The sequence below is a fragment of the Saccostrea echinata genome, unplaced genomic scaffold (assembly GCF_033153115.1).
Source record: "Saccostrea echinata isolate AGI-Se365-2 ecotype Australia unplaced genomic scaffold, CSIRO_AGI_Sech_v1 ptg000004l, whole genome shotgun sequence".
NCBI lineage: Eukaryota > Metazoa > Mollusca > Bivalvia > Ostreida > Ostreidae > Saccostrea > Saccostrea echinata.
The window spans coordinates 1,705,956-1,727,929 of NW_026889753.1; the positions used below are offsets into that span (position 1 = coordinate 1,705,956).

A 21,974-nucleotide genomic window follows, 5' to 3' on the forward strand; every position below is an offset into this window, starting at 1 on the left:
TAAATACTCTGAATGCTTTTGGAATATCTATCATTCAACCCATCAATTCTTAATGATGACTGTGTCATTTGAATTTCAATTCTCCACCCAACCCTGAAAGATAATTTATTTATCTTATCAGATTCATGTGCTGAAAAGCAGTCCAGTCATCTTTAAATTTATATACGGTATGTTTTAACATCCTTTCCCTGAAGGATTCATGCACATCATGGAAAATTAACTGTGCATGCATCCATGTGCTTAATAGTAATGCAGTTTTTATGTCTTTAAAAAAACTGATCCATTCAGTAAAATTTGTGAATTTTATGATGACATGATTTACTTGACATCTCTCGTGCTTTATATAGATTGGATACTATAGACACTGAAAGTGCTCCTTCCTGTTTATAAAAAGATGGGGGGCATTCATCGAATGCTTTCCTTATTCATCAGTTTAACTAGGCTGTAATTGACACAGGCATGATTTTTATTTCTTATTTGGTGGATCATATTTACCATCTGATCATCATTTTATTCTACTTATTCTAATAATAGTAAGTTTTAGTTTTATTTAACATAATTATGTATTTAAGCTGGAAATTCAGCTTAAAATGTCAGTAAATGGGTTAGGTACTGTTTCCCCCTAAACACGAATATATATACATTTATATAATTCCATCCTTTTTCTTTGAATTAGAAAATTTCATCTTTTTTAAAATGTTCTCTGAACCATATCTAGCAATGTATATATAAATGTATCTTTTCCATATGTATACATACAGCACTGCAGATAGGGTAGCTTTTTTGTGTGTGTTAATTTGACTGCTTAATTCATACAAGAGACATTTGATGCTTGAAGGAATTCCAAGAAAAAGTTGATATTAAAGCTTCTTTAACAAAGGACTACTAGTAATTAACTCTGTCTTGTTAATAATTGATTGTCCTTGTTAAGTAGGTCTGTTTACTGCATACGTAGTGTGTTTGTTGCTACAGTGAATTTATACAGATGTCATATTATATAGGATATTTGCTGGAAATTCCAAAATCTATCCTGAGGGAATACTTTTAACTTTGTGGGAGTATACGTATATTACATATACAGGGGAGAAATCGTGAATGTCATTGAATGTGTTACAACAATCTCCTTGTATAGCTCTTTCAACAAAGCCGAACAAATCAATTAAAGATTTTATATTAGACTGGGAATTCTAGCAAAGAGTGATCACTATATACTCCTTTGAAGGCACTGGAACAATTTTGTATGAGACTGGGAACTCCAGCATAGACAACTGTACTCTTTTGAAGACATTGGAACAATTTTCAGACAGGTAAGATAAACAGAAATGCATTCAAAATTTAAAAATCTTTTTCCATAAGCAGTAGAATTAAAATAGGTGTTAAATTTTGAGAGTAGCTTAATGTAATTGCTGAGGGTTTTTGTCAAAGGAATTTTTCAAGTCAATTTGTGAAAATTTAACTTCATGTTCACCAAGAAAAAAAAAACTTACTATCAAAGAGAAAAAAAAATCTTATATCTGTCCATTGTTCAAGCCTACTCTGGCAGAAATGATTCTACAAGATATCATGAATGAAATGGCACCTCATTTAAACACAGACAAAAATATTTATTACTTAAATTCAGATAAGATCATATAGCCAATGAAGTTTGTTGGTAATTTGTTGCTGTGTAAACATTTCCTTACAGTGTAGGACATTTTAACTATATAACAATAAATACTGAAATGGTCAGTGTAAGTGAGTTACATAGTTTAATTCAAGGATTTTATGACATTGTAGATAAAAAGAGTCTTCTTTGAAGCTCATGTCCTCTAACCTCAAGATGAACAACAATACGTAAGTAATGCATATATCAAATTTTATGCAAGAAGGAACTATAATTTAAAAAAAAAGTCTCTTTTACTAACTACTGGTAGTGCATGTTGGTTAATTACTTTAAACTTCCTGGAAATTTAAAGGGAGCATGTGGGAAATCTTATACATTAGAGATGTAAAGTAGGACAGAGGTAATATAAGCCACATCAGCTTAGCTGTATGAAGAAGTCTCTATACATATAATATAGTTAGTTTTTCTTTGCTCCAAAAATTAGTTGCTAATTAAAATAGGATTCAAATTCTTCCTGTTTGGTCTTCATAATAAATATATGTTTAAAATGGTAGTTAAAATAGATTCTTTGTTAGTGTTTCATTAAAATGTAAATTGCACAAAAATTAGGTAATACATGTATCTTAAGTTACAAGTTGTCATCTTTACATATACATGATATCTTTCTTTAAAAGCCATTCCATGGAACTCACTGCCTCATGAATGAATAAACTCACTATATTCAAAACATATTTTTGTTATTTTGTAGAATTCTTTCATTGTTTTGAAGCAAAAGTGATCTCTATCCATTAATCATGATAATTTGCTAAATCTTATTACCGATTTTCTCATAAATTATGTTTGTTTACAATAACATCATGACTATGATAATGTTTTATCTTGGCTCAAACTTTCCCCACTGGAACTGTTTCTATATTTGTTTTCTTTGACACATGCAGGTCTAGACAGAATACACATCACATGCACATGTAGTTTTGAAAACAGTGTCAGACTATTAGACATTAAAGAAGAATATTTTCATTTCTTGGTTTGTGCACCGTATTTTTTTTATGTCTATCAATGATGATGTGTCTTTTTATTCCAGATTTGACCCATTCCAGATATTTGAGGTGAGCACTGCATTTGAGTTTTACTGTTTAGTTCTTCCTTGTAATAACTTCTTTCCTACATCTTTAGGAAATAAAGTATCATTTTTAACCATGTATCAGTACACAGTGTTGATCATGTGACCAAATGCAGATTTGATCATGAACCCATATCTATATCCTGGTAAATGTTTTAATAAATGATAACTTTATTACTTCTATTTATGTTTGCAACTTACTTGTAACAAATATTTGTCAGTTATTATTATAAGCTCATATGGTGTTTTATTTTTTTTTAAACTCAATGATATAAGAAAAAATTGTCAAACTTATCATTCATATAAGATGCTACTTTGAATTGGTGTTAACCACTTAATGACCTCAGAATGAATTTTTGGTCATGTCACAAACCGCATTTATCTAGTAATAAATACATTTTGTTCAAATAGAGTTGCATAATAGAAAATATTTGCAAATACAAGCAACTCCTCTAGCTAATAATTCTTTCTTTGACAAACATACTTTGAATAGCAACTAAAAGGATTTTCCTTCATGTTTTAAAAAGAATTTTTTTCAGGCCACAGCATGTCTTCCCCAGTTGCTTTTTCTCAAAAAATAGTCTACGGCTTTTGCATAAATTTTATTTCTGTAGCAAATACCCATTTTGATTATTTTTTCATTTCATCATGAATTCTTTAGACTATATTGTATTTAATGGATTTCTTTTTAGTAGACATGCAATTACATGCATGTGTCTAGTAATTGCTGAGATTTTTTTCTAGGACATTTGTTTTATTTTTTTAGGTGACTCATGATCCATGTGCCGTACTATATGTCCGTGTACTATGTGGAAATAATATTACAAAGGGCTACTATCAGGACATGTGTAAGTCAATCCAAGTACTTATTGCGAAATACTATCACATGAATAGAGAAGTTAAATTAAAGTCCCTTAGTGAATGGACTGACATTTGATTACTCATACCAGGATTGGCTTATTTATATGTATCTATTCCCATACTCAAACGAATCATTCATATTTATTTCTGGAATTTTACAAAGTGGTGTGATTATATTTTCATAAGAATTGACATCAGAAAAATCTATTATCATGATTTATGTTTATATAATGGAAGTATTTATTACTTTATTTATTCACTTATTATTATGTGTTTTGAAACATGATCCCTCTATAAAGGAACAAAAATTACTTCCCAGAATTCTAGTCCATGCAATTTGAAAGAGCAAATGTCATTCTGTACACTTCTGCCAGAGTAACAATTGTAATGTAATTAGAGTGTATACAGAATACAATTTAAACTATACCTATATCATTGCCTACCTAATAAGAACCAAATGAAAACATACTTTTTTAATACAAAATTAACGATACATTTTGAAACCATTTAAATTAATTAATTTCAGTTGAAATTGACAGTTTTTACTTTTTTTCTTTGCATAAACATTATAAAAGTGAGTATTGGCAACTCTAATAAGTTAACAAGTTTCATTTGCCTCCAGTCCTTCACTTGAAAAAAAAAAAGCACCACATAAAAAATGTCATATAATATTGAATAGTGGTCTTGGAATAAAATTTTTAAGATTTAATAGAAAAAAATCCAAAAACCCCAGAGTAATGTTATCTTTTAGATATAAACAGGGCTTATTTTGGAAGTAAAAGATTATAGCTTTCACATTAGAAGATGGAATCAAACTCCTTTGTGTATATTTCAGTGGATACCCCTGATCCTTATGTGGTGCTCATGGTGCAAGGTGCCCCAAACTGTTACCAAAGAACGTGTACAATAGACAACAACACAAACCCGGAGTGGAACGAAACATTTAAGTTTTACCTCAACCCTAAAATACCCACAGAAGTCGGTAAGAAATCCAGTATGTGTATGGTACTTGTACATGAGCTATTGAGTATTTGATCCCAATAATATACTGAATAGTAAAGCCTTGAAAGCAGGACCTAAAAGTTCATTTAAGACGTCCTTGAGTCTCTTGGGTAATGCCACCTTAAGCCTTGAGTGAGTTTTTATGATCTAAGTATGTAGCCAACTCATCTGTCTCTAGTATCTCACGTTCACTCCTTTATTCTAACCGTTTGCACTTTCAGAAAAAAGTATTCTTTGGTATAAGTTTGTTAAAATACCACAGTCTTTAAGGTGGAAAGTAAAGGGATGGGGGATTTAAGAGGGTTTTCCCTCTTCATTAATTTAACCTTTGATTCTGAAGTGGTATTTAAAACTTACAAGCATCCTACTGAACTAAAATTACTGGTGTTGTTCATATAATGACCCCAGGCCAATTAAGGAAGGCTTAGTCTAACTAAAGGGATGCAAAGTTTCACAAATGATATAAATTGAGGACAAAATCTTCAAATATCAAGTTATTTTTGCAAGTTGAACTATAAATTAAAGGTCTCTAAAGTATTTTTCCAAAAAAAGATGAATATGATTTTTTAGACTTTAGAAAAGCAATTAAACCCTCATTTTTTCAGGTCTTAGTAAATTGCTTCAATTGTTGATGTGTGTGACAGATTTCAATCAGTCCCCAGAGATTTGTGGAAAAGGCAGCTTATACGTCTTAACAGAACTCTCTTCTATTCTTCACTAGATACAGCATGCTTGGTTGTATAATGAGATCTTTTAATTCTTCTCAAAATGTTCCAAAATGCACATAATTTACAAATAGGGTAAGGTTTATTTTAAAAAGAGATCAGGAACCTAATGTGAAGTTGTTTTTCCTTACTTTATATAAGCTTCCTGGTTGGGAAAAAGCAATATTGACTGTGGAGAGGTGATTACGCTCTCCTAAATCTCTTATATATGGGATTGTTGTCAAAAGATAATGAAGAAATGTGGTCAGATATTGGGAATCAAATGACTTCATAAAGATGTAGATTAGCTTTTAAGTGATAATTTGTAGATGACTTTTGTTTACTTAAGAATTGCACAGCACAGTGAATTCATAATTATAAGTGGTACATTTGAAACAGGAAAGAAGATCTGGCTGCAGATAATAAATACTTTTAGCACTTGATGTCGTAATATTTTTCTTTTCACACATACAGTGGAACTTCGATATCTCGAAAACTGATATCTCGAATACCATGAATATGTCTAAGTGATTTGGAAGTCCCAACTACTTATTCTTTAAGTATTTTACCCTCAATTTCTTGAATCCTCAGATATCTCGAAGTTCTTTCTCGTTCCCATCGAGTTCAAGATAACGAGGTTTGACTGTATATTGCTATTAGAGCTAATGAAAAATAAAACAGCCCTGCTTCTGTTTGTCCAAGTTAGAGTTGTTTGATTCTGAAATAATTATACAATTTAAGACTGTCTGAAGGTCATATCTTTGACATTTATGTAAATTATGAGTTGTTAATTAAATTTTCGATCTAGAGTGAATTTTCAAATGATAAACAAAGGATTCCCTATTTTGTCAACTTTATGTTATGGTCAAGCCATTTCTATATTAAGTCATATGATTTTCCATTGTGTTTTATTCTAATTTGAAGCAATTTTTGGGTGCTTACATTGTTTAGTTTTCTGGATTTTTTGTTCCTTTTTGTAGAGGTAACGTTAATGGATGCTAATTACACCTATGATGAAATGCTAGGACAGCCCCAAAAGATCACACTAGATGCTCTTCCATATTCTAAAGAAACACACACTCTTAAGTTTAACGAGGTGAGGTCAATATAATGAACAGATAAATTGATATACATGTAAATTCATAATTGTAAAATGAAGTGATTTCAACATTATATATACTTTGGGTTTTTTTTTTTTTTAGACCTCAGAAGTTATAATTGAAATGTGGGCACACCATGGGTAGGTATATTGTTATAATGTTCTTTTCATTGAAATGTACATATAAATCAGGCACTAGAAGAAATTATACTTAGTATTTGCTTTTGATTGCACAACGTTTATTTTTTAAGCCTAATTCAAATATTCATACATATATAGGCAAACAAAGTCTGAGGTTGATATTAGGATTATGATGTCTGTAATTCAAACTTCATTTGATTTTGCAGTGTTAAAACATTGCACAGTTATATTTTGCATATGAGTCATTTAAGATCAGTTGATTTAATATCTAGATAACATGTATAACATACCCTATTGTTATTTTGTAAAGATGCAGTGAAAATCATTAATACTAATTTTTCAGGATATTAGTCTTCAAAAATTTAAGCATGCCTTGTTTGCATACATTGTCTCATATATCTTAAGCTCTTGTAGCACATAGTAAATCTTGTTTGAAACACCAGTGACCGGACTTGGGCTTAGAAAGAATTTATTTGGTTACATACGAAATAAATTTGTTATCCAAGTCCAGTTAAGGGTGTATGGGGATTTACGCCTATGGCCTCAGAGTGTATGGAATAAAACTCGGGGTAAATTCCCATACATCCTTGATTGAACCTTGATAACTAATAGTATTCCATGGCTAAATTCTTTTTTAAAAAAATGTAAAATAAATATTTTGTCTGACTTTTGAGTATACATGCAAGATTTATAAAGAAAATGGAATGATAAGGAAGCATTGGGACCTAAAACTAGGGATGCATTTATCAATTTAAAACTTGTCGAAGTGTTCAGTCACTTGAAAACCAAGCACTAAGTCAATAAAAATTTCCTTTGTTTTTGAAAATATACATGTCTGTTTTAATACAGACACCATGGCCATCTTTAGCCTCACGAGATACATATATATTATTATAACAGTAACTTGATCCGAAGAGTCGTATCACGTCAAGTTGACAGGCGCGGATCATCAGATCAAACGAGACGCGAAGCGTCGAGTTTGATCTGATGATCCGCGCCTGTCAACGAGACGTGATACGGCTCTTCGGATCAAGTTACTGTTATAATGATAAATTTATTATATACCCCCTTTACAACTAGCAAAATATAATAAAAGAAAACTTTTTGGATCAATTGCATAACTTTTAAACATTATAAACAAACCATTTTGTCAAGGAACTTTTTGATGCGCGAGAATAAAAACGTCATTTATCTGTGTACTACGTCATCAGTTTCAGAGAGGGGTGATACGGATTCAGAAAACCACAGTGTGGTGATCCGGAACGTCGGATCACACCGTCACGTGATTGCATAAATTCAACAGTAAAACTGAGTGACAAACAGTTGGGTATATAATAAATGTGCTTATTTAGTGAGCATTAGTATGTCCTGGTGTTTATTATGTTTGAATTTTTTTTTTGGTTTTGAGACATGCAATTTTTATTTTCTAGTTGGAAAATTACTATAAAATGTCTTTTTACCATCAATTTTAAAAACTTTATCTGTTAAATTTGTGGTGTTCCAGTCAAATGAGTAAAAATATTCTTTTGAGAGAACTTCTGATTTTCTATTCCCGATGTTGCATTAAATTATTAGAACCAAAACCAGTCATGCATGCTTAGTTCTTTACAAACTAAGAAGGGAAACTGTCAATAAAAAATCTCTGTCATTCTTAATAAGCAAATATAACATATAGGCTATACAAACCTAAGACCTCTTTGTATTGCAGCAAACTAATTAATCTTTTCATGACCCCTACATTTTTTCTCTCCTTCAGATAGAGATTTAAATTTATATCTGCTAATTATCTTGTCAATTTGACAGTATCTAAATCTGATTGAATTCAACTATTTAGTGGCTTAGACTGCATGCCCTGTTAAACAAGCAAGAGATTTATATCCCATATTTCAATCAATTATTTTCATGAGATAAATTTACTAATTTAAAATTGTACCTTTGAAAAAAAAAAATAAGGATTTATGAATGAACATCTTTTATTTCAAAGTCTTCATTGTGAATCTATTGATTGCTATGAATGTACTTATATATAAATAACATTCACTTGCTGACAAATACTTTTTTTCCATTAGATGTGAGCCCCAACTTAGGTTTAGTTTAACACTCTGCAGTGAAGAGAGAGCATTTGTAGAAAGGAGAAGAAAGAAAGTTTTTGAAGCTATGAAGAAAATCTTAGGTGATGATGCACCAACAAAAGAAAGAGATGTAAGAGACAGTGGCAATCATCTATACTATGGAATCATTAATTCGGGGGGGGGGGGGGGGGGGGGGGTCAGTGTTTGTGGGCAAGCAAAATTTTACATGTTCGTGGGGACGTAATTTCTTTGGTTATTCATTTATACTGTAGATTCAATGAATCAATATGATTTACAAAATAAACATTCATGGGAATATAAATTCTTAGGTAAGGGGGATCCACAAACATTGGTCCCCCACGAAAAATGATGATTCCAAAGTATTTAGCAAAAATAAAAATCAACCCACAAAATGAAGCACTATTATAATTTTGGTCTTGTTTTATATTTGATATTTAGCAGGTTTTGAATTAAGTGATTCACTAGCGATCCTGCTCTTACACAATTTTTTCAAAACCTCTAGTATGCTTTTCCACAAGTACTTGATATATTGCTTTTCTGCAAATTTATTCACATGGGGTTACATTCCAACAGAGACAGTTGTCACATGTTTCCATCAGAAAGACAGTTGTCAATTTATAAAATCAATTGGATATGTCCTTGCAGCAGCAGTTGCACCAACATGTAAATACATGTATTTAAGATCAAACAAGACTGCTTTTCATTTTTAGACAGGCTGCATGTTTAGTGATGTTTTCGGTGTTTTTACCAAGTGCTTGTTGTATTGATTTAATGACCTTTTACATTTTGAAGACTTTTCCAGGTTAAATCCTAGCTGTCTCACCACCCTGTGGTAAACAGGGTGCAACAGATATTACTTGGCTAACTGAAAAGTTACTTTTAAAAAATTGCAGAAAAGCAGAAAAAAAAATTGTGAAAAAACATTTGAGGAAAGGTGGAACAGCAAATTCACTCTGTATTTAATACTTCACTGTTACCACCTGATTCTGCCATCATTTCATTTCCCAATATTAAAAACTACTGCTGAAAGGAAAACTTATTTTTGGCTTTTTGTCTCCTCAACCTCATGTGTATCTTAGAGCTGGTGTATTAAAAGAAGGATGGATATATGGAGATGTAATCTACTGAACATATGAACAGAGCACAGTAAACTTTTGACAGAATATATGACCCATTCCCCTGATACTCTAATTGTAGGTTCCTAATATAGGTGTGATAGGGTCTGGTGGGGGATTCCGAGCCATGACGGCCTACAGTGGGGTATTTACGGCTCTGGTGGACAGTCACATACTAGACATGTGTACTTACGCAGGAGGACTCTCAGGATCAGCATGGTAATATACAGGGAATTACAAAAATAGCTAAGCACTTTAATTCACGCTATATAACAAATTTTTAATTCATTAAGTGTGACAATTCTTTTTTTTGGGGGGGGGGGGGGGGGATAATAGTACTTTGTACCAGATTGATAAGCCTCAGTTCATATGTGTGAAGTACTTACTTTAAGGTGTTTTTTTCCAGGTATCTGTCCCAATTATACTCTCATCCAGACTGGCCAAAGAAAACCCCGGGGGAACTTCAGGAAGAACTAGGGAGGAACATTGAACACAGTCCTTTCTGGCTTCTAAAACCACAGAGTCTGTATACCTACGTCTCCAGGATTGTACAGAAACGAAGACAGGGTCAACCGGTCAGTTTCACAGACTTCTTTGGCTGCTTAGTAGGAGACACAATCCTCAAAAACGTAAGGTTTTGCACACACTTGTTAGTTGTAATGGTTGCATTTATCTTTAAGTGTTAGAAAACTGTTACCTGTCCCTAGTCTTATTTCAACTCTTCCTTGATTCTGGATCACCTTTCATAATGGAGCACTTTAAAGTATTTATAAGCTAGATTCATTTTTTGGTTATTTTAGAATCTCTATTATAGAATTAAATGTATCTCTTAGTTAGTTATTCACTGACAATCATGCAGTATTTTAAAAGTTGTAAAATGTTGATTGATTAATGCAACTTGATACTTTAACATCTGTTGTTGCACCTAAATAAAAAAAAAAAAACAGTATTTTTTCATATTGCATATAGTTTAGAAATACTTGATCTGCAGAAATTTTTATAAAGCAGTGTAACTGATAGTCTTCTTGTTATAGTATGATAAAAAATTTGTTTGCTTATTTAAGAAGATGTGTCATTTACAATTTCTTTTTAAATGTAATTTTATTAAGTAGCGTGTCAATTATAACCTCAGACACTGTGAAGGATCTGTTGGTACAACTGAATAGAATAATTATAATGCATTTTACTTCTAATCATTGACACATGAGAACATAGGGTGTAGTGTATGAAGAAATAAAAAGTATACTTGTAGGTTTGACAAAGTTTTTGTATTAAAAATTAACCATTCAGTTTCAGGTATAGGTCTATCATTAATTCTTTATGTGGTGTATTGGTTACCACACTTGCAGGGTGTCAGAAGGCAATCTTTATTTCTTTTAATGACTACTAAGAATGTTATGCCCCCAAACATTTAAAGGCAGAAAGGAGGGGGGGGGGGTGAATATAACATTAGTAATATTTGTATGTCAATTTCTCCTTCTATCCATCCCTTTTTGTTTCAAGTGTGACAGAATGAGAAGATTCTAGGGTCATGGTCATTGTGTTTATATTATTTTGCACTATATACATATATCAATATGATGAAGAGCATGTGTAGGATTGCTTCTTGAGAATTAAAGACTGGTTTCATTTGCTTGAAATATATATTTTTATGCATTAATGTGAGAAGGGTCTGATAAAGAGTTTAGTTTGGCAGTAGTTTTTGGTTTTTATCTGACAGAGACTTGATTCCAAGTTGACAGATCAGCAGAACATCTTGAAGAAAGCTGATGTTCCTTTGCCTTTGTATACCTGCCTCCATGTTAAAAAGAATGTGTCTGCTGAAGTCTTTCATGGTATTAAACTTTCCAGTTATTATTATAAATAGAAATTATAATTTCATCTTCTGCATAAGGAACATACTGGTTCATTAACAATAAATAGAACAGCTTAAATTGATAATATATCATAACCAGTAATAGTTAATTTACAGTAATTGTACTTAATAGGTAAATGATATTTGTTATTAAAGAATTAATTTTGTCTTGTAGAATGGATGGAATTTACTCCGTATGAAATTGGTCTACCTAAGTATGGAACATTTATGAAAAGTCAGCTGTTTGGGAGCAAGTTCTTCATGGGGCAGTTAGTCAAACAGTATGAAGAGCCCCCTCTCCATTTCCTCATGGGTAACTAAGCTTAGTAGTCTTCTTAGTGAAGCAAATACATATACAGTAAAACCTCATTATCCCTAACTCAACAGGACCAAGATTAAATTGAGACATATCCAATGATTCAAGATAACCAGGGTAAAACACAAAGAAAAAGTGGTTTAGACTGCAGAGCTACTTTGACATTATATATCCCTAGTATTGAAGATATTGGCATTCGAGATAATGAAGTTTAACTGTATTTATCCCATGTTTACCCCTTTATCCCGTGGATATGACTCATTGGATATTTTTTTCATAACCCACAGTTAAGTGCAGTTGTGATGTCACAATGGTTTTTGCGTTAGAGTTATGAAGTAAAATAAAGTGGAGTCCTATATAAAACAATGTAAAACATTGGTTGTGAAGTATTAAACATGGGATAAAAAGAATCTCCCATGATTTGTAGTTGGATATGACTTTTATCCAACTTGTGTGTTTTTATCCCCTCGCCAAGGCTCGGGGATAAAAAAACACACAACTCGTTGGATAAAAATCATATCCAACTACAAATCATGGGAGATCCTGTATATAATGTATATTTATATTTCATAAGGACTGTGTACTTTCTGGTAACTGTACTTATTATAGCAGTACCAGTAAACATATTTTAGCAACTTTTGCACTGCTTCTTGTCAGCTAATTCAAGTACACACTAATAAACAAACGCATAAAAAAACTTTGTTCCAAATGCACAAATTTATGATTATGCTAGTCAGCTGATGAGGAAGGTTGTGCTAAATTTTTGAGTGTGCTAATTTATGTATCTTTACGGTATGTAGACAGCGTTTAGAATGTTGACTGGTCTTTTATGATCATCTAAGTCAAGGTGACCTATTGCTATCTGTGTCTGTCTTGATGCATAATCTAATGTTCACATTGTTTACTTTTTCTCTATAACCACTGGGTCATTTTTCAACCAAAACTTCCACAAAGTTTTGTACATTTTGTCAAATTTAGATGCAGGCGTCCTTGTGTAGTGCTTATTAATATTGATCAAACCATGGTCTGTGCGGCAGGGATGGGGTTCAAAATTAATGTAACATTACAGAGTAAAATTTTTAGCAATCTTCTCAAAGAATATCAACTTAACAGGCAAGCATATTATAGCCTTGTAGATTAAAATTTTGTTCATCATAACCCATTACATGGGAGCCTGTGAAATTTTTACAAAAAGCAGACCTGTTTACTCTTACGATTTTGCCGTATTTTGTATGGATTTTGAGTCCAAAATATGTCTCACGTTTTGCTATGATGAAAATACGGAAATTGGAAAATCCTTTCATTTGGATTTTAGCAGCTAGTTGTCGTTATGATGTCTCAGTTTTACGCTTTTTAATTGCTAAAAAAGAGAAAATTTTCTAACACTGAGTGATGTCAGGTTGCCAAAACGTGGCGGTTTAAAAATGACAGAAACCCCTCGAAAGAAATCAAGGTACTATCTTTTGTTATTAGACCATGTATATTTTTGGTATTCAGAAAGTTGTTCTCTAGTAATATATGTACAATAGATGAAAAGTGAAATCTTATGGGGAAATGCCAAATCTCACTGACAAATCTAATACAATGTAAAAAAATACTGAAAGACAACAATATGGGTAAACAGGTCTGAAAAAGGGTACTCAACAGGACAAAGGGAACTAACTCTTTTTAAATAAGTTGGAAGGTAATACTCAGGTGACCATTAAAGTGCACGACCCTCTTGTCTGTTCTATACAGGTGTGTGGGGGAGTGCTTTCTGTATACAGATATCCAGGTTGTTGAGGGACGACAAAAAAGTCACGTGTGAACAAGACATAGCAGAGGACACAGAGCAGGAGAGGAAGGAAATGGGTAGGTGGATCCAACATTTCTTATTAATCAAGGAAAATTGGTTTATCTTCTGCAACAAAAATTAAAATGTTTGTATAGAAATAATGTTTTATTGTGTGTAAAAAGAAAATATAAATAAAAGCTTCTTTTTTTCTTTTTTGTACATTAGAAAAAGAACTACTACAAGATCTGTCCACCCAGTCAGATGAAGACAGCGACTCAAGTGAATCAGACAGCGAGGATTCAGAATCACAGAAAAAACACAAAACAAAACCAAAAAAAGCCTTGAAAATCAGCAAAAAGAAGACCTCAAGTAAACCCTCCTTCTGGAAGGACATGTTTAAAAACCTGTACCAGAGCACCCGTGTACTGAAATCCATCGAGGGCCGAGCAGCCAAGGTTCACAGCTTTATGAGGGGGTTGTCCATGTCCAATTGCTACCCTTTCTCACCATTTGCTGAGCCCACCAGCAGTCCCTCATTTGATGAGCTTGATGCATCATTCAGTGGTGCAAGTAAGTCTATATATACAGTGTTCTCCACTGGTTTTCTTTACTTCTCATTTCTTGCATTGTGTGTAGATTAGGTAGACAAGACATAAGTAAACTTCTTAATTCTAGCTCTTAACTATGTTAAAACTAACCTTGAAATGAAAGCTCATTTATACATGCACTTTATAGCCATGTTCAGGGTTATGCTAAAACAAAAAAACAGGGTTCAATGTACTAAAATATTGTGTTATATATTTTTCTGAAACAAAGTTTTTGTTCAGTCTTGGCTTTTACTTATTATTTCTCTTAATCTGTATTTCAGATCCATTTTCAAAGATCTTTGAGTTGTATCCCACAACAATAAAGAAGCTGTACGTTGTTGATGGGGGTCTTACCTTCAATTCCCCCTACTCCCTTGTCCTTAGGCCCCAGAGGGAGGTGGACTTGATTCTATCATTTGATTTCAGTGCAAGGCCCAGTGACACAGCTTTGCCATTTAAGGTAACATTATTAAACTAATTAGACATATAAATTTTAAGTTTCATGATATTTCAATTAACTTAATTTTATAGATAAGGACTACTGTTATTAATTTAACATTATAAAAAATATGGCAGATGGTTGCTGTCATTTATACTTGAGTACAGTCAAACCTTATTACCTTGAACTTGATGGGACCCAGAAAAAACTTTTAGACATCTGGAGATTTGAGATATTGAGGGTAAAATACCTAAAGAATAAGTGGGTTGGGACTTCTAAATCACTTCAATATATCCATGGTATTGGAGATATCGGTGTTTAAGATACCAAAGTTCAATTGTATTTATATATATATACAGTGTAGCCTTGTTAATCCAGATGCTTGTGTTGCCAAGAAAATTGTCCGGATTAATGACGTGTCCGGATTAATAAAGCATTCAGAATAATGAAAATTGGTAGATATTAATGTAAATTCTGTTCCAGACAAATTTTGTCTGGAAGCTGAATTGTCTGGATAATTGACACCTGAATTGCCAAGGCTCAACTCTATATTAAAGATGGCATTTGTGGAATTATTTATCTGCCTATACATATCAGACATTTGTACATGTATCTTATGAGATGTGTGATCTAACACATAAATTATACCATTGTAAACCATATGTATTGTATATTTAGACAAAAAGTGACAAATACCCAGTATTTAAAAAGAGTAAAACTCGGTTAAAACGAAGTCACTGGACCCGTAAAATTACTTCGCTATATCTGTAATTCATTATATCCATATAAGGAATTTGATAACTTTATATAGCTGGGGATCCAAGAAAATTTCGCTATATCCGTGAATTTGCAATAGTTTGTACTAAACGAGTTTTACTGTACCAGTTTTGTAGTGCTATACTTCACTGGCCATGTAGAATTGTTTTAACAGTGAAATTTTGAAAATTCCCCCAGTTTTACCTTATTTATCCTTTTTTTCAATTGTCATTAGACCATGTGTAGTTGAACATTGTTGGTATATTAATTCCATCTGACAGGAACATGTGTCTGATATTGATTTGTCATTATATATACATATTATATATATACATTTTGACTATAACAAATTTCAGGAAATCATGTTAGCTCAGCAGTGGGCTAATCTGAACAAAGTGCCGTTTCCAAAAATAGATCCCAAAATTGTTGATGTGGAGGGTCGTAAGGAATGTTATGTGTTTGAGGACCCACAGGATCCCAAGTGTCCAGTGGTCCTACACTTTGTGCTGGCCAACATCAAATTCAGAGATGAGATTAAGCCAGGTAATTAAATTTGAAAAAAAGTATCACAGTATTAGCTGCAGTATCTTGTCATAATGTTTATTTCTTGCATTTGTATCAACAAAATTGAACGCAGAAACTGGAGGTTACTAGAACCCATTCCAAATTTGTTCTTTTTGTTATTTATATACCGTATATACTAGCTGGTATATAATCTGTAATTAACAATCTGTAGAATGAATTAAATAATAATTGTTAAACCTGACCATCCGTCAATTCTTTGAAGATTTTATCTTACTTTCATATAGGTTTCTTATCAAGCAGTCTTGAATATTGCTGGTGGTAGTTTGAAGGAGAGAAAAAAAAGTAAAACTTGAAGGGTGTACATTTCTTATTGTTAATCTTGCTATAACTTTGAAGTAAATGAAGACTTCATATTTGTCATCTTTAAGGCTAAAGCTTCATTGGTCAATGCCATATATATGTATGTCAAGGTCAAATTTTACTTTGTTACTGTTGAAGCATTGTGTTCTGTAAACTCATCTTTTTAATACTTGAAGAATCTGGGATTATCTGTGCTAAACATATATATTGTCAGAAATCATCAAAATAATGTTCTGAATACTGTGAACTTCATTTTTCCAGGGGGTCAAAATTCTGTGGAAACACAATTTCAGTTTAATAGTGGGTAGAAAATTACACTCTCTACCATCGGCTCATACATTCACCTCTGTCATTGGCTCGCGTATATCACAGTGATAAGCATGAGAAATAGTGCTTTTGTTTAAATTCATTACAATTTTAAAAATGCCTGCGCTGATGTTTCTCTTTTAAGGTAGATATTTACTAAGTATATCTAGAACTATTAGTTTAATTTGAAATAATCCTTGGAATCTCATGTTTTTTACGTTATGTCAAAAATCTTGACGTGAGCCCATCGCAGAGGTGTCTGAGAGAGAAACGAACGACAACTCTGCAAGGGAGATTGAGAAAATTACACGAATTTCTTAGATTGCTACTATGTGCCATAAATGTACTTTAAGTACACTAGGACGAATTTTCAGGAAAATTTCATGAAAATTGGTGACCACATACATAGCATGAATTAATACCGTGTGGAGAAAAAAAAGTACTTGTACCGTATTAATGTTTAAATTTCTGTCTTCAGGTGTTCAGCGCACTACAGATGAGGAGAAGGAATTCGCAGATTTTGACATTTTTGATGATCCCCAGCAGCCATACTCCACATTTAACTTCAAATATCCCAAAAAATCCTTTGAGAGATTGACTAAACTTACAGAGTACAACACCTTGTTGTTTAGGGACCTCATTCTAGAAAAAATCAAGTTTTGTGTTCAGAGACGGCAGAAACATTACCAGGACATCAAATGTCCAATCAAACTAGGAGACATTAGAAATTTATCAGTGTCAAGACAAAATTCACTGAATTTGAAGAGCTATCTAGAGTCAATTGATGAGGATTAACACACCTTATTAACCGGTTAAGCATTTTAAAATGAATGGCTGAATTGTATTTAAGTAGTGTTTTGTATGCTAATTTCCTTAAATTATTGAGCAACAGATCTTTTTTTTTTCTTTCATGAAAGACTATTTATTGATCATGTGTTTTTAAATGTTTGCATCATTAGCTTGATTGTGATGTGTTTTGAATTTTATCTCAAGATGAATGTGTGAATATTTGATTTTACCAGAGACCTTTATCCATGTAATATCAATTTTTATACTTGTTTGTAAGTTAAGTTGGTACTTCCTTGCAAAAATGTTGATGCAAAATTTACTAAGTATACTAAATGTACAGGTACATATATGTATATGGTGAGTGTTCAATTTTTTAGTGCCATTTTGTATTTCATAACTGTATTTATCTTGGTCATATTATAATCTCATATTTTAATTAGTTATTGAACAAATTGTTGAAAAAGTTTACTCAAAGAAAGTACAGTCAAACATCATTATCTTGAATTCAATGGGACCTAGAAAAAAACTTCAAAATATCTGAGGATTTGAGATGTTGAAGGTAAATAAGTGATTGGGACTTCCAACTCGATCACTTCAAAAAATCCATGGTATTCGAGATATCGATATTCAAGATACCGAAATTCAATTACACAAGATACCGAAATTCAATTACTTTTCCTTACAAGTGTAGTTTTATTGTAAATTTTGGTTTGCCATGCATGTAGAAAATTGCCAAGCTCTTGTCAGAATTTTTAGTCAATTTATATTAAATCCATTATGATAATTGTCCATATAATATCAAGCTAAATAACAGATTCAATAATTTAATTTTTGAGTAAAATATTTAGCATACTTTTAAAATGTTCCAATTCCAAAAAGTACCAAAAGAGATATTTGAAACTGTAAAATGGGCAAGCCAGTCCTGCATGGTTTCTTTAACAAAATTTTAGAGTAATTTACCTCAACCTCAAAAATTGTTTACCACATTAATTTTCTAGCTGCTGTTTATGATTTGTGTATGTATTTTTTTTTTCAGGCAACCCTCTCATTTGTCATGATAATCAAAAATCAACATTTTTAGCTCACCTCAACGAAGTTGGGGGAGCTTATGTAATACCCCCGGCGTCGGCGTCCCAGGTTAAGGTTTTGGGAACAGTTTTCTTTTCAAGTACTTCTATGGCCTATATTAGTCAGAGATGCATGGAGGATGCTTCTAGTGTGTTTCATTGTACCAGTCAAGGTTTCAGATGCTGCAATTTCAGCTAAAGAATGACCAGATTAATGTTTTTGGAGCAGGTTAAAGTTTTTGGAGCAGGTCTCATTTCCAAGAAACTATAAGCCCTATATTGACCAAACTTGCATGGATGATACATCTAAGGATGCACACTACTGGACTTGCTTCGGATGCTGGATCTGACCTGTATTTTCCGGATGAGTGACCAGGTTAAAGTTTTTGGAGCAGATTTCATTTCCAAGTAACTAAAAGCCCTATATTGACCAAACTTGCATGGATGATACATCTAAGGATGCACACTACTGGACTTGCTTCGGATGCTGAATCTGACCTATATTTTCCGGATGAGTGACCAGGTTAAAGTTTTTGGAGCAGATGTCATTTCCAAGTATCTATAAACCCTATATTGACCAAACTTGCATGGATGATACATCTAAGGATGTACACTACTGGACTTGCTTTGGATGCTGGATCTGACCTATATTTTCTGGATGAGTAACCAGGTTAAAGTTTTTGGAGCAGATGTCATTTCCAAGTAACTATAAACCCTGTATTGACCAAACTTGCATGGATGATGCATCAAGGGACCAACAATCTCAAAACTTGCTTCAGATGCTGGATTTGACTTAAATTTTCTGGATGAGTGACTACATGTAGTTTTAAGTTTTCAGATAAGTCTATTCCCAAGTAACTGCAAGCCCTATCAGACCAAAATTGCATAAATGTTGCATCTAGGGATGCACACTCCTAGATTATTAGTTTAGTGTGGGACTTTGCCTTACTTAAAGACAACATTTGTTGAGGTGAGCTCTGTAATCTCTGATTACCTATATTTTAATTCATCAAATCATCAGTGGCGGATTTAAGGGGGGGGGGGGGGCGCACCCGTCAAAGTTAACGTAAATCATAGTTTCGTCGAGAAAATGTAAAAATATCTACTCGGTAGACCTCTTTTTTACCTTACAAAATCTCTAAAATCCAGGAGCTTCCGGGGGCTTCGCCCCCCTGGCCCCCCACCAGGGCTTTGCCCTGGACCCACTGGGAGCCTCAAGGCGGCCCCCAGACCCCTGCCTACTTTTTGCCCCCCCCCCCAACTTCAATTCCTGGATCCACCCCTGATCATAGATTGTCAAACTCATTGTAAAGTAGAGACAAAATTGATATTGCTAGAATTTACACCAAATTTCTCACACCCATCAAAAACTTTTTTACCAAGTCTAGTCAAACTGAGTCAAAGAAAGAAAGATTCATTTTTCATTAATTCCATTTATCTTGTAATTGACCCCTCTAAAATTTTTCAAAATACTAACCATGGCCACAAAGGACTAGATAGGATAAGATCCCTTTTTTGCCCCTGGTTTTGGGTGCCTTTGAAAACAATGTTTTATTTTCAAAAACCTGTCATCATCTCTGTTACAGAATGAGTTTTGAATCTAAGTGAAAGGATACACAGAGGTTATAGGAAGGTCACAAAAATGTGTCCATATCTGAGTTTTCTCATTTTTATGAAAATTGTCATCAATTTTAATTAATGCACATTTTGCTTCAGAAAACACAGAGTACAAGATTGCCTATCTATCAAATTTATATATTTCACTCAATAGTGTCTGATGCATTTTGTGTGTGAAAATTTCAGATAGGCAAGCTTGTGTTCTGTTTCCTGAAGTAAAAATTATCTCAAATTGGACAAAATTCCACCAGAATTTCCATATATGCATTGAATCAAAATAAGTGCTGGTTTTAAAACAAGCATCATTTAAATATTTTAATTGCAAAAAATCACAATTTTAACTGTTTTTATTTTTATTTTTATATCATATACAGGGCCAAATTTGGCCATTGTCATACCTTGTCCTTTCCCAAATACAAGTAATTGAAATTCAGTTTTAATGAGTCGGTCATTGTTTTAGATCTACGTTGTTCAAACTTGTGTTTTTTGTTTAATATCATCTTTAAACCAACTGATTAAAGTATTACATGGACAGTTTGTTGTTAGTGAATTAAGAATAATAAGTATTAATAAAACCAAAATAGTTTGTGTGTTCATTTTGGCTTGTTTTATTTTTCTTTTGAAATTTATGTCTTATAAATTAAACACATTTCACATGATTTTATGTGGTGTGAAAAAGTTAATAAAATCTGCATAAACACTGTTACTTTTTTGCATGTCATCTGAGTCACTTAGGTGACATATTTCCTTTTTATTCTTGTCCATAAGGCTTCCATAAACTTTTAAACGTTTTCTGCTTCTTTGAAATAGCTAAACCATTTTCAACCAATTTTGGTATATGACATCTATAGGAAAGAAAAAGTGGAGAAAAAATGAATTTCAGTCACATATTTTCAAAATACAGTACCCTCTTGAAAATTTTCTTCTTTCCTCATGGACATCTATCAAGCAAGCTCTTTACATAAATGAGCAGCTAGCCATCTATTCAGAGACCAGAAGAGCTTATGTGATAGTAAGGTGTCTGTCATCCATCCATCTAGCTGTCTGTAAACAATTTCCTCCTACAGTTTTGGTCCAATTTCAATATACACAATTCATGTAGTTGACTACAGATACATATTTCATTGTATTGGTTTTTGATTTTGATGAACAGTGTTGCCTTAGTTGCTGAAATTGAAAGTTCTTTGAAATACTTTCAAAATGCTACTCCTCCTACAGTTTTGGTCTAATTTCAATATAATTTGGCACACAAGTATACTACACTAAAATACATAAGTGTGTACATTGGCTTTTGATTTCGATGAACAGTGTTGCCCTGGTTGCTGAAAATAGAAGTTTCTTTGAGATACTTTCAAAATGCTACTCCTCCTACAGTTTTGGTCTGATTTCAGAATAACTTAGCACACAAGTAGACTATATATCGGTTTTTGATTTTGATGTGCAGAGTTGCCATGGTTACTAAAATAAAAATTTCTGTGAAATACTTTCAAAACACTATTTCTCCTACAGTTTGGTCTGAATTTATTATAACTTGACATGCAAGTAGACTACAATGAGATACATAGTTGCATTTATCGGTTTTTGATTTTGATTAATCAGGTTGACATGGTTACCAAAAATAGAAATTTATGTAAACTTTCAAGAGGCTACTCCTCCTACATTTTTAGTCTGATTGCAATAAATCTTGACAAAACCAAGGATCTGTATTCTATTTATTGCTGTTGCAAAGTTTCAAGTCCAAGTGCTACTTTTCTCTTTCTTTGTTATAAATATAAACCTGTAGAGCTACAGTCTCATCAGAGACTTCAGGTTACATTAAGTACACTGTGACAAATTTTCATT

At 32.7% G+C, this 21,974-nt stretch overlaps 2 protein-coding genes across 2 annotated transcripts in view; one reads left to right on the forward strand and one right to left on the reverse strand.

The window, feature by feature from the left end:
- Positions 1-10,158, reverse strand: part of LOC133178969 (prostaglandin G/H synthase 2-like) — a 30,325-nt gene extending 20,167 nt beyond the window's left edge. Inside the window, exon 1 of the mRNA XM_061313629.1 lies at positions 10,128-10,158. The gene's annotated coding sequence lies outside the window, so the exon portion shown is untranslated. The remainder of the gene's footprint in view (positions 1-10,127) is intronic.
- LOC133178968 (cytosolic phospholipase A2-like) lies at positions 1,258-20,728 on the forward strand. Its single transcript, XM_061313626.1, has 17 exons — positions 1,258-1,307; positions 1,777-1,833; positions 2,688-2,712; positions 3,493-3,574; positions 4,423-4,569; positions 6,274-6,389; positions 6,496-6,533; positions 8,603-8,735; positions 9,824-9,960; positions 10,148-10,370; positions 11,462-11,576; positions 11,772-11,909; positions 13,650-13,763; positions 13,912-14,256; positions 14,555-14,733; positions 15,825-16,011; positions 17,138-20,728. Exons 2-17 carry the CDS (start codon positions 1,802-1,804, stop codon positions 17,452-17,454), a joined length of 2,328 nt encoding a protein of 775 aa, XP_061169610.1. The 5' UTR covers positions 1,258-1,307; positions 1,777-1,801; the 3' UTR covers positions 17,455-20,728.
- The last annotated feature ends 1,246 nt before the right edge of the window (positions 20,729-21,974 follow it).